At 45.5% G+C, this 18,934-nt stretch overlaps 1 protein-coding gene across 1 annotated transcript in view; it reads left to right on the forward strand.

Annotated features, from left to right (window-relative positions):
- Positions 1-18,934, forward strand: part of ITPR3 (inositol 1,4,5-trisphosphate receptor type 3) — a 116,814-nt gene that overhangs the window by 49,286 nt on the left and 48,594 nt on the right. Inside the window, exons 5-16 of the mRNA XM_035124051.2 lie at positions 288-446; positions 8,602-8,700; positions 9,218-9,301; positions 9,925-10,071; positions 11,124-11,219; positions 13,021-13,065; positions 13,865-14,007; positions 16,005-16,104; positions 17,008-17,168; positions 17,606-17,747; positions 18,206-18,367; positions 18,537-18,709. Of these exons, the coding sequence (XP_034979942.2) occupies positions 288-446; positions 8,602-8,700; positions 9,218-9,301; positions 9,925-10,071; positions 11,124-11,219; positions 13,021-13,065; positions 13,865-14,007; positions 16,005-16,104; positions 17,008-17,168; positions 17,606-17,747; positions 18,206-18,367; positions 18,537-18,709 (1,511 nt within the window). The remainder of the gene's footprint in view (positions 1-287; positions 447-8,601; positions 8,701-9,217; positions 9,302-9,924; positions 10,072-11,123; positions 11,220-13,020; positions 13,066-13,864; positions 14,008-16,004; positions 16,105-17,007; positions 17,169-17,605; positions 17,748-18,205; positions 18,368-18,536; positions 18,710-18,934) is intronic.

An 18,934-nucleotide genomic window follows, 5' to 3' on the forward strand; every position in this document is an offset into this window, starting at 1 on the left:
TTCCCTGGTAAGAGTGATCGATTGTTAAGCCAGTCTGGGAATTTTAGCTCTGGGAGGGGTGTGGGCCTGTGGGGGGGTCTCCTATCAACTCTCAGCACCCTTAATGAACTACAGCTCCCAGAATTATTGGGTGGGAGGGAGCCACGATGGGTTAAAGTGTTATCATAGTGCTTTTAACATACTGTATGTTGTGAATGTGGCCTAAGTTTTTCTCAAGCACTCTGTGTAACTGAGTACCGCACAAGGTTCCAGGTAGGAACTGTCCTGCTTCGTGTTTGGTTTTCCAGCTTCTCCACATGAAGAGTAATAAATACCTGACCGTTAACAAGCGCCTCCCTGCCTTATTGGAGAAGAATGCCATGAGGGTGACGCTTGATGCCACAGGCAATGAAGGCTCCTGGCTCTTCATTCAACCCTTCTGGAAACTGAGGAGCAATGGAGATAATGTGAGTGTGTTATGGGGAGGCAGAAAATAATATGTGACTCTTCCCAGTACCGGTAATACTGCTATAAGCTTTAGGCCATGTGGTGCCCCCTAGATGTGGCTGGACTACAACTCCCACCATCCCTATCAATGGCCATGCTTTCTGGGGTTGATGGGAGTTGGTAGTCCAACAACATCCAGAGGTCACCTTGTTTGCTATCCCTGCTATAAGCTATAGATCTCCCAAGGCTTTACAAGCTGGGATTGATTTAGGATTGTCCACTTCCCAGTGGAGCAGGTGCCACTTTTAAGGAGGAGAAATCTCTGAGAGAGGCAGCAACTTGACTCGAAACACACAAGGAGTTTGGCGACTGAGCTCCCAGGATGGACTCTCAGCCCCAAACCTAATTTCCCAGGAAGATATTTCCACATTTTCTATCCTGAAATTTGTTAAAGGAGAGATTGATTTGGGGGTACTGTGTCATGGAAAGGAGTACATAATCTGGCCAAGTTCACAGATGCTTCTTTATTACTCAGTGGTTGCAGTGTCAAATGATGATTTATGTGTGCGTGGCAACAGCTGCAGACTGAGTTTTCATATCAGCTTGCACAAAGTGCTTTTTGATAGAGGTGGTTCACATTGTTGCAAGTAATTGAATGCTAAGTTATCTACTTAAGAGCTACTGGGTGATATGCATGCATATGCGAATCAGCTCCCCCCCCCCCACTGGAATGTGTTTGCAGTTCAAACGGGTAACTAAAGATTTGGCGGGAAATGTGGGATTTGTTGGCTGCAGACTTACACTTAGTTACCTGGAAGTAAGCCTCATTGTGCTCCTTGGGACTTATCTTTGAGTAAAGATGCATGGACTTGTGCTGTCAATTCCTCAGTTGCCACATTTTCTTCATGTTCACTGGAGGTATTTTAGGCCAACACTCGCTAACCCCGAGGTTCTCAGACTGTGCTCCACAGACCACCAGTGGTCTGCTTCATTCAGGTTGCCCATGGTGTGTCTGAAGAACATTACATGTTGAATTCTACAGCTTTCCAATTGTAATACAGTAACCTACATACAATTTAAGACATCAAAGAAGTGCTAAAAATAAAATAAAAAATCCTACAGCATCTAGCACAGCGCATTACAGTTGCTACAGGAGGCAGGAAAGAATCTTTAAGTGATCTGCCAAGGTCCTCAGCAACATTTAAGTGGTCCGGGGGGGGGGTGTGGCGAGGCGGTGGGGGGGGGAAGACTTTGGAACTGCTGTCCTAACTATTATGACATCCTTCCCCAGGTAGTTGTTGGAGACAAGGTGATTCTGAATCCTGTGAATGCTGGGCAGCCTCTACATGCCAGCAACTATGAACTCTCTCTATATGCTTTATTACGGTCGTGTACCAGCTATTAAAATAAAAATGCTTTACAGGGCTATGGGGGTTGTCATTCGGGGTGGATATAAGAGTCTATAAGTTTGAAGTGGCTATGTTTCCAGAAGGGGGTCCAGCTGGCCTTTCCCCTGGTGCTGCTCAAAGTTCTCAGTTTCGTGCCCGAGCGAAGGAACTACTTCCCACAGTCCAATCCCGCGTTTACTATTCCAATGGCTGTCTTTTTTTTGGGGGGGGGGAAGACTGGTCCTGCAGATCTGGGTGCAGAATCTGGCTACCATCCGAGTTAACTTTTGCTCCTTTCCTAATAGTAGGGCCTTTAGTTTGGCCTTATCTGGGAGGTCGGCCAGGCTCTCCAGAATGGGGGCGATGGTATCTCTACGTACCTTATCGAACAGAGGGCATCTAAAAAAAAGATGTTCAGGGCTGCCTACTTCCCCCAACGGGCAGGAGCAGAGTCTCTGCTCGTATGGGATCTTTCCGAATGAGCCTAGCAGCACTGGCGAGGGCAATGCCGAGCTTCGGGCGAGCGTGAAGGCTCTTCTTGAGTTTCTGGATTCAAGATAAAAGAGATACGCTGCCGGGGCAGCAACGTATTTCTTGTTTTCAACTATATTGAAATCCGGGGACCTCATGCTGTCCAGCTGTCTCTCCGTGTCCACAATTCTTTGTCTGACCTCAGATTTCGCTTGGCCAATAGGGCTTGAGGTGAGAAGCCCAGTTTCCGGAGAGTGGCCTGGACCTCAAACTGCCAGCTGGACTGAAATTGGTCTCGAAGGATCAGAGGGGCCAGACCTCGAGGGTGTGATTGTAGGGTCAGCCATTTATAAATTGAGGTCAGTCTGATATGAGCCTCAACCCTCATTTGCCCTGTTTCTAGTCTTACCCAGGCATTTGAGACACACCTGGGAACCTGCAGTAGGGCTCTGAGAAATTTTGATTGGACTCTCTCAAGTAAGATGAAGGAAGGGGAAGGTGGGCCCAAGAAGGTTCCATAGGTGAGCTGGGACAATGTTTTGGCCCTGTAAAGTTTTAAGGCCGCAGGGACGTAAAAGCCTCCTTTTGATCTGTAGAAGTTGAGGATTGAATTTGCAGATCTTTCTCCGGCGCTCCCTGAAGATGTTATATGGATTTTGTTTGATCCTGAGGATTGGACCACCCTCCCCAAATACTTGTAACTTGAGACTTGTTGTATCTTATGACCTTGGAGCTCCCAATTTCTGGTCCTTGGTTTCTTCCCGAAGGCTAAGATCTTTGTCTTCTGGTAGTTTATTATGAGGCGTTCTATATCGCAGTAGGCTGCTAGTTTCCTTAAGGCTCTTCTTAGCCCTATGGGGGTTCTAGAGAGAATTATGGCATCATCGGCATATAGAAGAACCGAAATGTGCCGGTTTGCAATCTTCGGGGGGTGAAAGTCAGGGCTGTTGAGTGTGTCCACCAGATTATTTAGATAGAAATTAAATAATAAGGGGGCCAAAAGGCACCCCTGCCTGACACCCCTGAAGGTTCTGATGGAATCTGTTAGATGCCCTAGACGACTGCATCTGACTCTTAGGGCCGTATTTGAGTGCGTTGCCATTATTAGGAATAGAAGCCTTCTGTCAATAGTAGTGGCACGAAGTCTGTCCCATAGTCTTGTTCTAGGGACAGTATCGAAGGCTGCTTTAAAATCCACAAAGGCGGCGTAGAGTGAGGCCTGCCCCCCTGAGTTGTACTTTTCTATTAGGTGTTGTAATGTTAAGCAATGATCAGTTGTGGATCTGCCGGATCTGAAGCCTGCCTGTTCTATAGCTAAGATGTTTTCATTTTCTATCCACTCTTGGAATTTTAGGAGTAAATGCTTCGCATACAGCTTGCTGACCACGCTAAGTAGGCTGATCGGCCTATAGTTTGATGGATCCTCTCTATTACCCCTCTTGTAAAATGGCACCACTATGGCTGTGCCCCAGTCCCTTGGGATACGGCCAGTGTCGTCTATATGTGTGAAAAGGGTGGCAAGGAAAGGAGCCCACCAGTCCACCTGGGATTTTAACATTTCAGGGAGGATGCCATCGGGGCCTGGTGCTTTGGCCGTTTTCAATTGATTTATATATGTTTTCACTTCAATTTCGGTAACTTCAGGCCATTTGTCCAGCTCTTCCAATTTAAGGTCCTCAGTGGGAGACTCGACGTCCTCATACATGGATTGGAAATGGGTGACCCAACGATTAGGTGGAATGAAAAGGGACAGGGGGGATGTGCCACTATGCGAGCCGGGAGAGACCAGTCTCCAAAATAAGGACTGGTTTTTTGATTTTGCTGCAGTAATTAATTCTGTCCAGCATTTCTTGCTATAGTTGGTCTTTTGATGGAATATCCGAGCTTTATATTCTTTTTTTAGGACACAGATGGAGGAGTAGGCTTGCTGCCTGGTAGAATTGTCGGATGTTAAGGCAGCTTTATAGGCGCTTTGCAATGCTTTCTTGGACTGCAGACAGGTGTGATCGAACCAAGGTTTGTTTGCTATTCTCGGTTTAATTTGGTTCTTCTCTGTGATGGTGAAGAGGTGAGGTTTTAGGTGAAGGAGTAGCTGTTCTTATTCAGCTACTGGGTCCTCTGGGTTGGCCTTGCTCGTGGTGTCATTGGGAAATATGCTAGCTTTTTTAGCAGCTAAGATCTCCTTCAATTTGGTGTCCAGTGCTGAGGTCCATTTAACCCGGCACCCAGGACGCTCTAAAGCGGTGATCTCTGCAGGGTATACAGTTTTGAGAGAAATTGTTTTGTTTTTGAATGACAGCTGCAGATGAAGAGGGAAGTGATCTCCTTCCTCGTAGGGGAGCACTGTTAGTTGCTCTACTGCCTCTAGCAGTTCGCCACACACCAGTGCATAGTCAATTGTGCTGATCCTTGACCCTGACATGTATGTAAATTCTCCTGGGATATCGCCGCTAGTACAACCGTTTAGGATGTTTAAATTTAACTGCCGTGAGAATTTGTAAAAACAAGCCCCGGCGTAGTTTGAGAGTTGGTCCTTTGACCGCCTTGGTTGCTGTTGGGCATCTTGTATCAATTCCTCTGTGAACCCGATTTTATACCTATATTTTATTACTAAACTGGAGTCGTCTGGCCCAAGTCTTGCATTTAGGTCTCCCATAAGTAGGACCTTTGCCCCTGGGTGGTCTGAGAGCTGTGACCTGATGTAGGTTTCCACACTTAGCCACTTATTTTCTATGTCGGAATTTTTGCTGGATGGAGGGATGTAGGCATTTATAATTAGTAATTTACTTCCTCCCCATGATAGAAGTACAGCCATGGCTAAGTGCTCAAGGGGAGGAAGCTCCTTACATGTAGCTTTGAGGCACAGCGAGATCAGGATGCATAACCCTCCTTTCATTCTTCCTGATCCTCTGCCTGGGACTGCATTTAGTACATGTGAGTAGAAGCCCTCCAGCTCTATGTTTTCTGTTGTCCATGTCTCTTGGAGGGCAATAATATTGAAATTTTGTCGATAAAAAGGGATGTCTGTAGAATGGGAAAGACATCTAGCCCATCCGGCCACGTTCCAAGAGAGTATATTTAGAGTATTGGTTGAGTCTCGCGGTTTTTTTGGGGGGATGGTCTCTGAGAGGGTCCACTGATGGTTCTTCAGGGTAGGGGGTTCCGCTGGGCTTCGGGGAGGCTGTATCGGGTCAGGGGTTTCACCGGCCTTGGGTGCCTTAGGCAACTGGGCGGAGTCATCTGTTTTTGATGTCTTGCTGCTGTCAGCAGTTGATGGTCCTTTAATCGTTCGATTAAGGCAAGGTTTAACAGTGGAAGGGGTAAATGCTCTGTTTTGGCAGCCTGCCATGCTCCCTAGTAGGGGGCTAAGATTGGCTTTAGCGTTGCTGGGGACTGATCTCTGTCAGTTTTCTTTCCACGGGCTTTTAAAAGTTGCCGTGCTTTGTATCAGCTGGCTGCCCTTTATTTTGGTGGTATCCTTGTATGGGGAACTGCCCGGGAGTTCAGAGATTTCAGATGGCGAAAATAAGGTACTCACATTGGAGATCATGGGAGCCTTGTTTTTCCGTGCCTCCTCCTGAGGATGTACTATCTGACTGGGTCCTAATTCCTCCTCGTCGAGATATCTCATTTTATGCCAGAAGTCTGGTGGGGTCTACATGGGGATGGTTTTCCTTTTAAGGGGGTTTATGCTTCTCTCCCTTATTTGTTCTGCTTTCACCATTGAGGGCAGGTTTATCTCGGCCTTTATTTGGCGATTTTGTGGGCGACTGTCTGCTATGTTAAGCTCCAGAGTAGATGTCATTTTGGAGGTGATCTCGCTACATTTTTGGTCGTCCTGCCTCCTGGTGTCTTTATGCAGGTCTTCCCCCGCCAGTCTGGATCTTAAAGTTTCTAGTCTTTCTATTATTTCTGCTTGAATTGGGGGCGGGAATGACCAGAATTTGCTTATTAGGATGTTTTCTTCTGCAGAGAAATTGGCCCGTCCCTCGCTCTCAGGGCATTGCTGATCGGGTGGAGGTGTGCCTTTCCCCTTTAGATTTGGAGTCTCATGTTTACAATGCTCATGCCAGCCCTTTGGGGGTTGATTCTCCATTTTGGGCTTTTCCTGGTCCTCCTCTGCCAACGGCTTGGCACACTTGGTGTCTGAAAGGAGGGTCAAAGGTATCCTGTTTTCAAATAATCTTACAATTGCTATCCCTTTCTTTAGGGACAGGTGCTTTGATCTATAAACTAGTTTGGCCAAATCTTGATCCCGAAAGGTGATCAATGCCCTTACCGAGTAACCGTCGTGGTGCAGGTACTCCACAGAGACTATGTCAGATGGCTTCACTACTCCTGGCAGCACCTCATTCAAAATGTTCAGGAAGTGCATTATACGTTCAATCTGCGAGTGGAAACCCCTTGGCTTGGGGTAATTGACAAAAACAAGTTTTTGTGGAATTAGTGTCAGGTTCCAGTCTTTTTTCTGGGATGAGGTCTGCCCTTCCTGTGGTGTTTTGTCCTCAATGTTATGGGCCACGACCTCTTTAGAGCCCGTGGTTTGGATGGAGTTCTTTCCAGGGCTCTGGGTTGTTACTTCTGACGCTATATTGAGTTCAGCGCTTTGCGGTGGGGGTTCCTTCTCCGACTGGGTGGTTACCATAATAGGTCCCTGTTTGTCTTTTGCTTTGCTGACTCGTCGGGGAGATTTGTTTGGGCCAGGTGTAGTGGATGATGGAAGTAGGTTGTAGAGTTTTTGCCATTCTTTTTTGCTGGTACGGTGAGTTATCTTCGGTTTCCTTAGTGTTTTGATATTTTTGCTTTTCTTTTTCCTTACTGCCAATTTTCTTCCTTGTGCTTTCTTACTAGTTGCTGGGTGGTTCATGTCTGCTGGTGTAGGTAAAGATGGGTTGTTCATTGGCTCAGTACTGCTTGACTTTGTTGTTGTTCTCTCTTGAAATGTGAAATTTTCCACTAAGGTCAGAAGTAACCTGTTTCTTATTGTGAGATATTTTTTTATGTTGGAAATATCCGTACATAAGAGGAGGAGCTGGTCCTGTAAATAGCTGTCACACTCCTTTGTTTGAGAACATTTGGAAGCAACTTGTTGGCCTTGTGTGTCCTCCGTAGGTGGCCTCTGCGTTGTTGTATCATTCAGGCTTGCCATAAAGGATCTTTCTGCCAGAATCAGTTCTTGGGCCAGGCTGGTTGTGTTGTTGGTGTTTTCGAGGTTTAGATGGAGCCCTTTAAGATGGATTGACCAGTCTATGACATTAGAGGGGAGGGGAACCACCTCGTCTAAAATTTGCTCGTTAGTCTCGTTAGTCTCCTGCTTTTGAAGAAAGTACTGCGTTATTTTGCTCTGCCTCCCTCGGCTTTCTGGGGAGCTGGTTAACAAGTCTGGCTTTATTCCCAGATCTTTGCAGTTCTTTCTGGTGAGTACCATGCTAATTGGATTGTCTGATGGTGATTTGCAGGAGTCAGTTAGCTTCAAGTGTAACAGCCTTGGATTTGCGCGTCAGTACCGTCCCACAGGCAGTTAATCGTCAACAGTTGATAGTCTAAAATTTAAAAATTAGGCTGTTTCTCTTCGTTTGTTTGGTGGCTAGAGGCTTTTAGCTTTAAGCTTTGAGCTTGGCTCGGCCTTGCATTTGACGCTGACTGGCAGAATGCTCAGCCCCACCGAGCCTCGTGCAGCTTCTACAGCCTTGCAGTAGAGCCGTGGAATAGGTAGGAAATCGGTGTAATTAGGACCGCAAGTAAAGCTAATAAAGGCTAAAAGGTTTAGCTAAAAAGGCTAAAAGGTTAAAATAATTAAAAAATACAAAGAGGGTAAAAATAAGAGGTGGGGGTTGGGTGTAGAGCAGAACTTGCCTTGCATTTGGTCTTGGAGCTCAAAACCCTGCATCTGTTTCGGCGCCCATCTTGCCTCTCCTTTTCTTCATGTTCACTGGAGGCATTTTAGGCCAACACTCGCTAACCCCGAGGTTCTCAGACTGTGGTCCACAGACCACCAGTGGTCTGCTTCATTCAGGTTGTCCATGGTGTGCCTGAAGAACATTACATGTTGAATTCTACAGCTTTCCAATTGTAATACAGTAACCTACATACAATTTAAGACATCAAAGAAGTGCTAAAAATAAAATAAAAAATCCTACAGCATCTAGCACAGCGCATTACAGTTGCTACAGGAGGCAGGAAAGAATCTTTAAGTGATCTGCCAAGGTCCTCAGCAACATTTAAGTGGTCCGGGGGGGGGGGGTGGCGGCGAGGCGGTGGGGGGGGGGAAAGACTTTGGAACTGCTGTCCTAACTATTATGACATCCTTCCCCAGGTAGTTGTTGGAGACAAGGTGATTCTGAATCCTGTGAATGCTGGGCAGCCTCTACATGCCAGCAACTATGAACTCGCTGATAACCCAGGATGCAAAGAGGTACCAGGAATTGATGACAGTGGCCTGAGCTAGATTGCTATTTCAGATTCCCCCCCCCCTTACAGGATTTAATTTGGGGCTAGTCGTGTGTAACGGGTGCATGTGGTGCTGTGGTCTAAACCACTGAGCCTCTTGGGCTTGCTGATCAGAAGGTTGGCTATTTGAATCCCTGCGATGGAGTGAGCTCCCGTTGCTCTGTCCCAGCTCCTGCCAACCTAGCAGTTCAAAAGCATGCCAGTGCAAGTAGATAAATTGGTACTGCTGGGGTGAGAAGGTAAACAGCGTTTCTGTGCACTCTGGTTTCCGTCACGGTGTTCCATTGCACCAGAAGCGATTTAGTCACACTGGTCACATGACCCGGAAAGCTGTTTGTGGACGAACGCCGGCTTCCTCAGCCTGAAAGTGAGATGAGTGCTGCAACCCCATGGTTGCCTTTGATTGGACTTAACCGCCCAAGGGTCCTTTACCTTAGTCGTGTGTAGCATGTGGATCTTCTAACAGCTCTTTGTTTTCCTAGGTGAATTCTGTCAATTGCAACACCAGCTGGAAGATCAACTTGTTCATGCAGTTCCGGGACCACATGGAGGAAGTGCTTAAAGGGGTAATTATGAGCGTATGTCCATCAGCCTTGAGTCGCTCTGCTGAGGACATCTGCTGAGTTTAGTTTGGCTTTCAAAGAACCTTGCTTTAGTGTTTGCTCCTGGTTTAAAACAAAATATGGTTTGTCACTGAACAAGCTAATTTCAAACCATGGGCCATGAAGCTGGTTGGTTTAACTTATCATTGCTTTGAACCAGGAACCCTGGTTTGCACATAATGGTAACTGGAAATTGTTTGAAAGGAAACTCAACTGGGCAGAAGTATTCCTCCTAGTCTTGTGGGAGGAGGAGAAGGAAGGGGGAAGTGTTCAAGCTTGATGTTTTACTTGTCCTTGATGAAGCTCATCCACAGAGCTCCAAACCATGCTTTAGTGTTATGTGCAGAGTATACTATTATTCCCTTGCATTGTGGTTTCCCTAGAGTTTCGATCAGGCATAGGCAACCTTGGCTCTCCAGATGTTTTGGAACTACAACTCCCATGATCCCTGACCACTGGCCCTGTTAGCTAGGGATCATGGGAGTTGTAGTTCCAAAACATCTGGAGAGGCAAGGTTGCCTATGCCTGGTCTAGACAGCAAGAAACTATCTTTGCATATCTTTTTTTTTTTTGTATTTGGCTGACAGGGGGACGTGGTCAGGTTGTTCCATGCAGAGCAGGAGAAATTCCTCACCTGTGATGAATACAAAGCCAAGCTGCACGTTTTTCTTCGAACTACCTTGCGGCAATCGGCCACATCAGCCACAAGCTCCAATGCACTCTGGGAAGTTGAGGTGAGTGCCAGGCCTATTGCAGGTTTTTGCTTGCAAAAAGTTGCCTTTCCCTTTCCCTATATTGTTTATTTAATCTGAATGCATTATTACTTTAGCTTACATGGCAGGTCTGTGTGTTTTGGTGTCCCGATTCTGTGTCTCCCTGATGATCAACAACAGGAATGTCCATGGGCGACAGCATTGCATTCTGGGTTGTTTTAAATAGTGACAAATGAGGGATTAATTGTGCTCACATGGACTTCGCCTTGGCATGTACTTTCAAAGCTGTAGACCAGGCACCCCCAAACTTCGGCCCTCCAGATGTTTTGGACTACAATTCCCATCTTCCCCGACCACTGGTCCTGTTAGCTAGGGATCATGGGAGTTGTAGGCCAAAACATCTGGAGGGCCGCAGTTTGGGGGTGCCTGCTGTAGACCAACCTCGGAACAAATAAATTTTAGAAATTAAGCACTGGGATAATGTGACATTTCTCAAGTTTCAATTTCTTAGCTAAAATAAAGTGGTCTAAAGATTCCTATTGGATTACTCGGCACACCAGGAGATGGCACATAACTCCTACTGAAGCCTTTGGGGAGCTAGAGAGACCAGGTCTCCTTGCTATTGATGCCTCTTTGGTGACAAAGAATAGGCTCATCGCAAAAGCCAAAGCTAGGCTAGAAAAGAAGACTGGATTCTGGGTAAATGCATAACAATAGTGCCATCAGATAATGCTTTGTTATTACTCATTGTCAGAGTTTGCCTAACATTTTAAAAGCATCTCAAAGAAGAGAAAGGCTCTTGCTTCGCTTCTCAGCAAAATAAATCTGAAGGTGTTAGCAAATGTTGATATATCCTTTGTTTAAATCTATAAATTCCATGACCAGAGCTAATCACAAGGAGGGCTTCTGTGCAGCATTGGTGACTAATGCTTTAGTCAAGTGGCATGGACAGCTCAGGTAGTCAGGTGGCCTCGAAGAGCCAGAGGATTCAAGCATTCCTGTGCTTTGGCCAGCACTTGCAAAAAGGCAAGTATCAGACCTGCGACTTACAACACACTGATTTTGCTTTCCAGGTGGTCCATCATGATCCCTGCCGCGGTGGAGCTGGGCACTGGAATGGCTTATACCGCTTCAAGCACCTTGCCACGGGGAACTATTTGGCAGCAGAGGTGAGAGGAACTGAGTAGACTAGCCTAGCAGGTTCGGTGTAGACTCCAGTAGGTTGTGGTTTGGGTTCCCTCCACTAATCAACACTATGTTAAAGCTGAACTTCAAGCTAAAACTTGGCAATATCTTGGGATGAGTCATTTTATTGGCTCCATTTAGGGCGAACTCTAGAGCCATGCCTTTTGATGTAGTATCAGTTTGATCTTTCCTCTTTCTTTACCAAAGTGTCCCAAACCGTAAAGCATTATAACATTCCAGAATTGCAGGCTGCATCACTATCTGCTCTGCGCATCTCCCCGCCCCTGCAGGCTAGGTTTGACTGGTGGGTAAGGACTCTCACCTGTCAATTACCTGGTGCCCACAATGATGCCCGGTGACCTGTACTTGCTTCCCTGTTGTCCAGGCCTAATTGCCATGCCAGGTCCAGGCTCATGCCAGATCTGCCTACCTCACCCCCATCTTTTGCCCTGGTTGCTGTGAGTGTAGGGCTGCCGATGTGGTGATTGTTCTGCCACTTCATAAAACAGTGTTGTACTGGGTAGGGAGTTAGCATTGCACCCAAATTCTGCAGAGTGTCCTTCATATTTTCAAGATCACAAACTATGCAGATTTTAGTTTGCGCTTTCATATAAACACATGCAAATCAAACTAGGTACTCCCGTCATCTGACTATGCCGTACTTCTTAAGTGGATACATTCTCAACAGTATATGTTCCATATAAGTGATATCCTATGGAGAATACCCCAGGGCTCTCCTGCACTCTCTATAGAGGGGCCTGCCATTTTTCTTATGGTGGACAGAGACTCTCCAGACTCTTCTCTGATGCTGTTTGCACAAACAGCCATTCAGAAGTAGGAGTGTGTGACTGTACTCCAAAGCGGGGTCCACACTGCTATTTCTTCCTTGCTCAAATTCCTCTGTCAGTGAGAACAGTAGGGAAGTTATGGTGCATCGTGAGGTTTGCTAAGCTGAAGCCACTCCTTATGTGAAAACAGCTGAAGGGGAGCCGTCTTCTTTGAACTGATCTTGCCTTCACTGTTATAAATGGTCCTTGGGTGACTCTAGGCCGCTCTCATAGCTCTTTCTTGCTTACAATGATGGACCAGGGCCATAAACAATATTATTGCTGGTCTGTGCTGCTCATGCCAGGCACTTCCCAGCAACTCAAGCCTACTGGTACAGCCTCTTCTGTTATGAAGCCTTTCATCACTTTATAGCCGTTTCCCTTCCTCGGCTTGATTAGTGGCTACAGAGGAAGGATTCTCTTTGTTTGTTCACTTTGAGCCAATATCTGCTTTCCCTTTTAGTGGATTAGGCTCAGTGTTTAGTAGCTCCAAAAAATGTGGCCTGGCAGGTTGCAGCTCACTCAAACATCTCTCGTCCAAATCCTGTTTCCTTGTGCCTTTGGATAGTATGGTGATCTGGCCCAAGCAGCTGCACAGGTGTCTCCCGGAGTCTGAATGCGTAGCATTATAAACTATGTTATTCAACCTCTGGACTTTTAGTGTTATATATCTGACCCCTGTGTTTTCCTCCCTCATGGTTTTGATTTATGGACTACTTAAAATGAGGCTGCATTTTCAATTTTAATATTGTATTTTAATCTGTATTTTAATTGTTTTCTTTTCTTTTATGTCTTATTGTAATTTTATTGGTGTTAGCCGCCCTGAGCCCGGTTTTGACTGGGGAGGGCGGGGCATAAATAAAAATTTATTATTATTCTTATTTATTATTGTTATTATATGACGGTTAAAAAATATATCAGGGAAGTGGCTGATATTTTTATTTCTTCAACTTTCCAGGAAAACCCCAGTTACAAAGGAGACACAGGAGAACCAAAGTCCACGGTAATTTGTCTCTTGCATTTGACTTGCTTGTGATGGTTTGGCTTAGCAGTATGCAGGAGGCAACTTTTTAGATTGGGCTTTTAAAAAGTTCACTTTCCTTTTTAAAAGTTACATTCATAAAGTCATTCATTTATTTTTATCAATTTATTTATAACCCACCCTTTGCCCTGAGGTCCTGGGGCGGGGTGGGGTTGTGTGTTACAGCATTAAAAACAATACTAAAAACAAAGTACAGGTAATAGCTTTCACAGCACTCTTATCTCAGTGCCTCTAACTGGGTACCCAGACATTATCAAGGCAAATTTCTATGCCAGTGTATGCCACAATGAAACCAATTGGGCCTGGACAGGTGCCAGTCATTAATACTTTTCTCTCTCCCACCCTCCTCTCCTCTCCCTCTCCTCTGGCTTAAATTGCTTTAGAATTTTGCATCCCAAACTCATGGCCAGCAGCTGTGAAATACTAAAGCTACATTTTGTTTGCTTTATTCTTTCATTTTAGACTTTTAGGTCATGTGTGTGTGTTGAAAGAGCATGTAAAAATGGCAGAATTTTAAAATTAGGACTAAATAATCAACATTTCACTGAAATTACAAGAAAAACCACATCACAGAGAACAGCAGCAATTACTGCAATAGCAAAAACAAAATTGACTAAATAAATTTTCATACCTGGACTGGCTTGCTGTAGGTTGGTGCCCTGAAGATCCCATAGCAAGTTCATGACCATTTTTGGTGCACGAACTTTGTTGGGTTTTGCTCACACCTAACTGGAAAAAAAATTGCCTTATTTTGGGACAGGCCGGAACAAGTCGCTGCAGTCGGAGATACACAGGGGAAAAGATCAAATACCGACTGGTGGCTGTGCCTCACGGCAATGACATTGCTTCCCTTTTTGAACTGGATCCCACCACACTGCAGAAGACCGACTCTTTTGTCCCACGGTAAGTTGCTTTATCCAGGACGTCCAAAGAATCCAAGCCAGAATGGAGATATAGGACATAAGCCAGAGAGAAAGGCATAGTTGTGTGCAAATAGGAGGCATAAGAAAAGAAAGGTGAAGAAGGTCCCTGCTGGATCAGACCAAAGGCCCAGCTAATTCAGTATCTTGTTCTCATAGGGGCCAACTCAATGCTTATGGAAAGTTCACAAGCATGACTTAAATGCAGCAAAATAAAAAAATTCCTTCAGTAGCACCTTAAAGACCAACTAAGTTTATATTTTGGTATGAGCTTTCGTGTGCATGCACACTTACTTCAGAAGAAGTATCTGAAGAAGTGTGCATGCACACGAAAGCTCATACCAAAATATAAACTTAGTTGGTCTTTAAGGTGCTACTGAAGGAATTTTTTTATTTTGCTTCGACTCAGACCAACACGGCTACCTACCTGTAACTAGAACTATTAAATGCAGCAGAATTCTTCCCACTTGTAATTCCCAGCAATTGGTATTAAGAGGCATAGAGCCTCTAGTTGAGGCAGAACATCACTCCTGCAGGTAGTAGTCACTGAGAGAGCCTTATCACCATGAATTTGTCTCCTTCTCTTTGAAAACCATCCAGGTTAGTGACCATCCATCTACATCAGGCATCCCCAAACTGTGGCCCTCCAGATGTTTTGGCCTACAACTCCCATGATCCGTAGCTAACAGGACCAGTGGTCAGGGATGATGGGAATTGTAGTCCAAAACATCTGGAGGGCCAAAGTTTGGGGATGCCTGATCTACATCTTGTGGGAGCACATTCCATAGTTCAGCTATATGCTGTGTACTTTCCTTTGTCCATCCTGAATCTTCTGAGTTCTTGCATTGTGAGAGAGGGAGGAAGATGTTTCTCTATCCACTTTCTCTATACATGGGGCACAATCTGACGCATAAGGCAGAACTGTAGCGGAGCAGGCAGAGAATGCACACAACAGAGTACATGCAAGTAGGAAATAGGATTCAGAAGTGATGAGACTGTTGGCCCATGGTCTGGCCACAGCCCAGGACGCTGTTTTTAACGGCCTACCACTGATTTCCAAAATGGCGCATAGCACCATTGTTGTAAAGTTGTAGAGAAGCTCAGGAGAAGCGGAAGGAGGGCACCTTCATGTTTCCTCTCTAAAACCTAACAATAATCCTGTGCCAGAAGGAAGAAGCAATGCTTTTCAAAGGGGAGGAAGGACACATGGTTTTGGAAGGGCTTTCCTCCCCATTACAGAGTTGGGGTAAGAGGCTCTTCTCCTAGCCCAGGGTGTGATGGAGAGCAAAACAGATGCAAGGGTTCAAAAGGGTGTCCTGTCCAATGAGTGCGGTTCAGAGATGAACGGTAATCCCATTGAGACCAATGGAATTTACGGCTTTAACGGCTTCGGTCTTATTAAAGTCAGTATTTATGTACCACTATATCAGGGGTGGCCAACTCCCAAGATGATCTACTCACAGAGTTAAAAACTGGGAGTGATCTACTCCCTTTTGGGGGGTTCAGGTCAAAGCTGTTGAGTTTTTTTTAAGGAAGGGAAGCCCTGTTTTGGGGGGGTTAGGTCAAACTTGTTGAGCTTCTTTTAGGAGGGAGGGAGGCCCATTTTTGTTTAGGGCTTTAGGCCATAGTTCAGCTTTTTTTAGGGAGGAGGAAAATTTTGGGTGAGCTTTTTTTAGGGGTGCCAGTGATCTAGCAGTGATCTACCACAGATATCCAGTGATCTACTGGTAGATCACAATCTACCTGTTGGACGTGCCTGCACTATATCATTAAAAATATAAAAGTGGTTTGCAATAATATCTAGTTATAATAAAAAACAGATACAAATTTATAAACAAATAGCATCAACTAATAATCTTGGAAAGATGTATTCTTAAAAGCCTGGCAGAAAAGAAAAGTTCTCAGCAGGAGTTTAAAAGTTGAAAGTTGAAATAGAAGGAGTGTAATATCTTCCTCATTCTTACCTTCTTGTGGTTTCAGGAACTCCTATGTCCGACTGCGTCACCTCTGCACCAACACTTGGATCCAAAGTACCAATGTACCCATTGATGTGGATGAAGAGCGACCCATTCGCCTTATGGTAAGTTTATTTCTGGGCCAGTGGCTGATTCTGCTATAAACAAGAGAACTGGTCCTTGGTGAAGGGAGCGCCAGCTTGCTACAGGAACCAATCTGGCATCCCCACCAGCCCTGTTAGTATCAGGAAGGTGGCACTGTGGCTCTGTCCCACCACAAAGGCTGCTACCGCTTCTGACTGCTAGAAGCCTTTGGTGACTGATAGTGCATGGGCAGTTCCACAGTTCTGTTTCTTGGAAGCTATCTTGGAAGCATCCAATACTGGTTGCAGCTAAGAGACAGAGCTACGAGCTAGATGGATTGGTTGGTCATATTACTGTGGCAGGAGAATGTCATGCTTGATTTTATTTATTAAGATATTTCTTTCTTGCCTCTCTCTAAAAAAAAATTGGACATGCAAGGTAGCTCGCAATACAATGAATATGTGAAATATATATACACATATAAAAATACAGTGGCACACTATGCAGCACCAACTATATGAATCAGAAGAATAAAAATGATCTAAAAACCAACCAACCCATGAGCAGAATCATCAGCTCACAAAAAAATTGTCCAGAACTTAATGTCTCTCACCCAAATCAGACACTCACTTGACCTGGGCACTTTTTGATCTGGCACTGAAAAGAAAGGCTGGGGTGGATGGCATGTGCCTCTTGGACCAACATGTTCTAGAACAGGCATGGCCAAACTTGGCCCTCCAGCTGTTTTTGGGACTACAACTCCCATCATCCCTAGCTAACAGGACCAGTGGTCAGGGATGATGGGAATTGTAGTCCCAAAACAGCTGGAGGGCCAAGTTTGGCCATGCCTGTTCTAGGAGGTGTAAATTACCAAGAAGCACAGACTTGCTTATTTGGGGGACAAAGCAAACTTTGGTATTGGATGACCAGGTTCTCTTTTTCAGCTTGGCACATGCCCCACCAAGGAGGACAAAGAGGCATTTGCCATTGTCTCTGTGCCAGTGTCAGAAATCCGTGATTTGGACTTTGCCAATGATGCCAGCTACATGTTAGCCAATGTAGTGGAGAAGATGAACGAAGGATTCCTCAGCCAGAATGACCGGAGGTAAAAATATCCCAAGTATTTTGATTCACTGTGCATGGGGAGGCAATGGTGCAATGGGATCCACTGACAGATGCAATCAACATGTGTGGTTATAGGTCCATCAACCTGAAGAACCAATAGCAGGTTGCCTTTTGCAGGGAAACAAATTTCATGTCCACGAGGTTGCCTGATCATTTTGTTTTGATTTGCATCATTTGTCTTGGACACATAATCTGATGTTTCTTGCTGCAGAATTTGAAAATGTTTGGATGTAGAATTTGGTGTAGCTTTGAATTGTAAGGAAACAAGGCAAATTATGAAGTCCATAGTTCACATCTATGTTGATTTGGTTTCTTGTTAACTACATATGTGGGGTGTGTATGTATGGTGTTAATGACCCTGGTTTGAAGGGAGTAGGGATAATTTACTGATGATGCTCACTATAACTTGTCTGGCAGGTTTGTGATCCAACTGCTGGAAGACCTGGTTTTCTTTGTCAGTGATGTACCCAACAATGGGCAGAATGTTTTGGATATCGTTGTTACCAAGCCCAACCGGGAGAGGCAGAAGCTCATGAGGGAGCAGAACATTCTGAAACAGGTGATTGGGTCTAGAGAGAAAGACTTAAGATGGAGACAAGATCATTGCAGTATTAAGTGGAGAGTTTTTACTACTTCTCCAGCCACATTTCTCTTCTGAGGCTACAAGGGAGTAAAGCACCTTACTTCTGAGAAAACATGTAGAGACATGTGCTGCACATAATAGGTCAGGCATCCCCAAACTTCGGCCCTCCAGATGTTTTGGACTACAATTCCCACCTTTCCCAACCACTGGTCCTGTTAGCTAGGGATCATGGGAGTTGTAGGCCAAAACATCTGGAGGGCCGCAGTTTGGGGATGCCTGTAATAGGTCTTTCTCCATCACTCAGCATGGGACCCAGTGGGACCCCGCAGCACAGCCATCATGGGGCCCAACAGAAGACCTCCAGGGCCACTCTCCAGAACTGGTCCTGCAGGTCCTTTTCAGTATGACTGGTAACTTCCATTTCCATTGGGTAGATCTTTGGGATCCTGAAGGCTCCATTCAAGGACAAGGGTGGGGAAGGCCCACTCGTACGACTGGAAGAGCTGTCTGACCAGAAGAATGCTCCCTACCAGTACATGTTCCGGCTCTGCTACAGGGTGTTGCGGCACTCCCAGGAAGACTATCGCAAGAACCAGGTAGGCTTTCGCCGACATGAGGATGTAAGTCTGTAGGAGATAGAACTTGGGGGTTCTATTATTCTGAGACCTTTAGGCACAATGATGATCCATGTGGGAAACAAAGCATTCAGACAGTGAGGAATTAGACTTGCCGTTCTAACTCGGGCGTGTTGTCCTCGTCCCGCAGGAACATATTGCCAAGCAGTTTGGCATGATGCAGTCCCAGATTGGCTACGACATCTTGGCCGAGGACACCATCACTGCCCTCTTGCACAACAACCGCAAGCTGCTCGAGAAACATATCACCAAGACGGAGGTGGAGACATTTGTGAGCTTGGTGCGAAAGAACCGGGAACCCAGGTGTGTGTCGCCCCCCTGGCAGTGAGGCAGCCAGAGCTGCCAACTTTAGAACCAGGCCTTTTCATCTGCAGCAGTTAGCAGGTGATAATATTCATCTCCATGGTAAAGAGCTTTAGCTGCTAAATCAAGCTGTTGCTAAAGACTGAAAAATGAGGCTGCTTTTTCTGGCTAGCTGGTGATTCTAGTTCAGGGTCCTAATACTAAGGGAAACATATTTCCCAATGC

Source organism: Zootoca vivipara, chromosome 7 (assembly GCF_963506605.1).
Source record: "Zootoca vivipara chromosome 7, rZooViv1.1, whole genome shotgun sequence".
Taxonomy (NCBI): domain Eukaryota; kingdom Metazoa; phylum Chordata; class Lepidosauria; order Squamata; family Lacertidae; genus Zootoca; species Zootoca vivipara.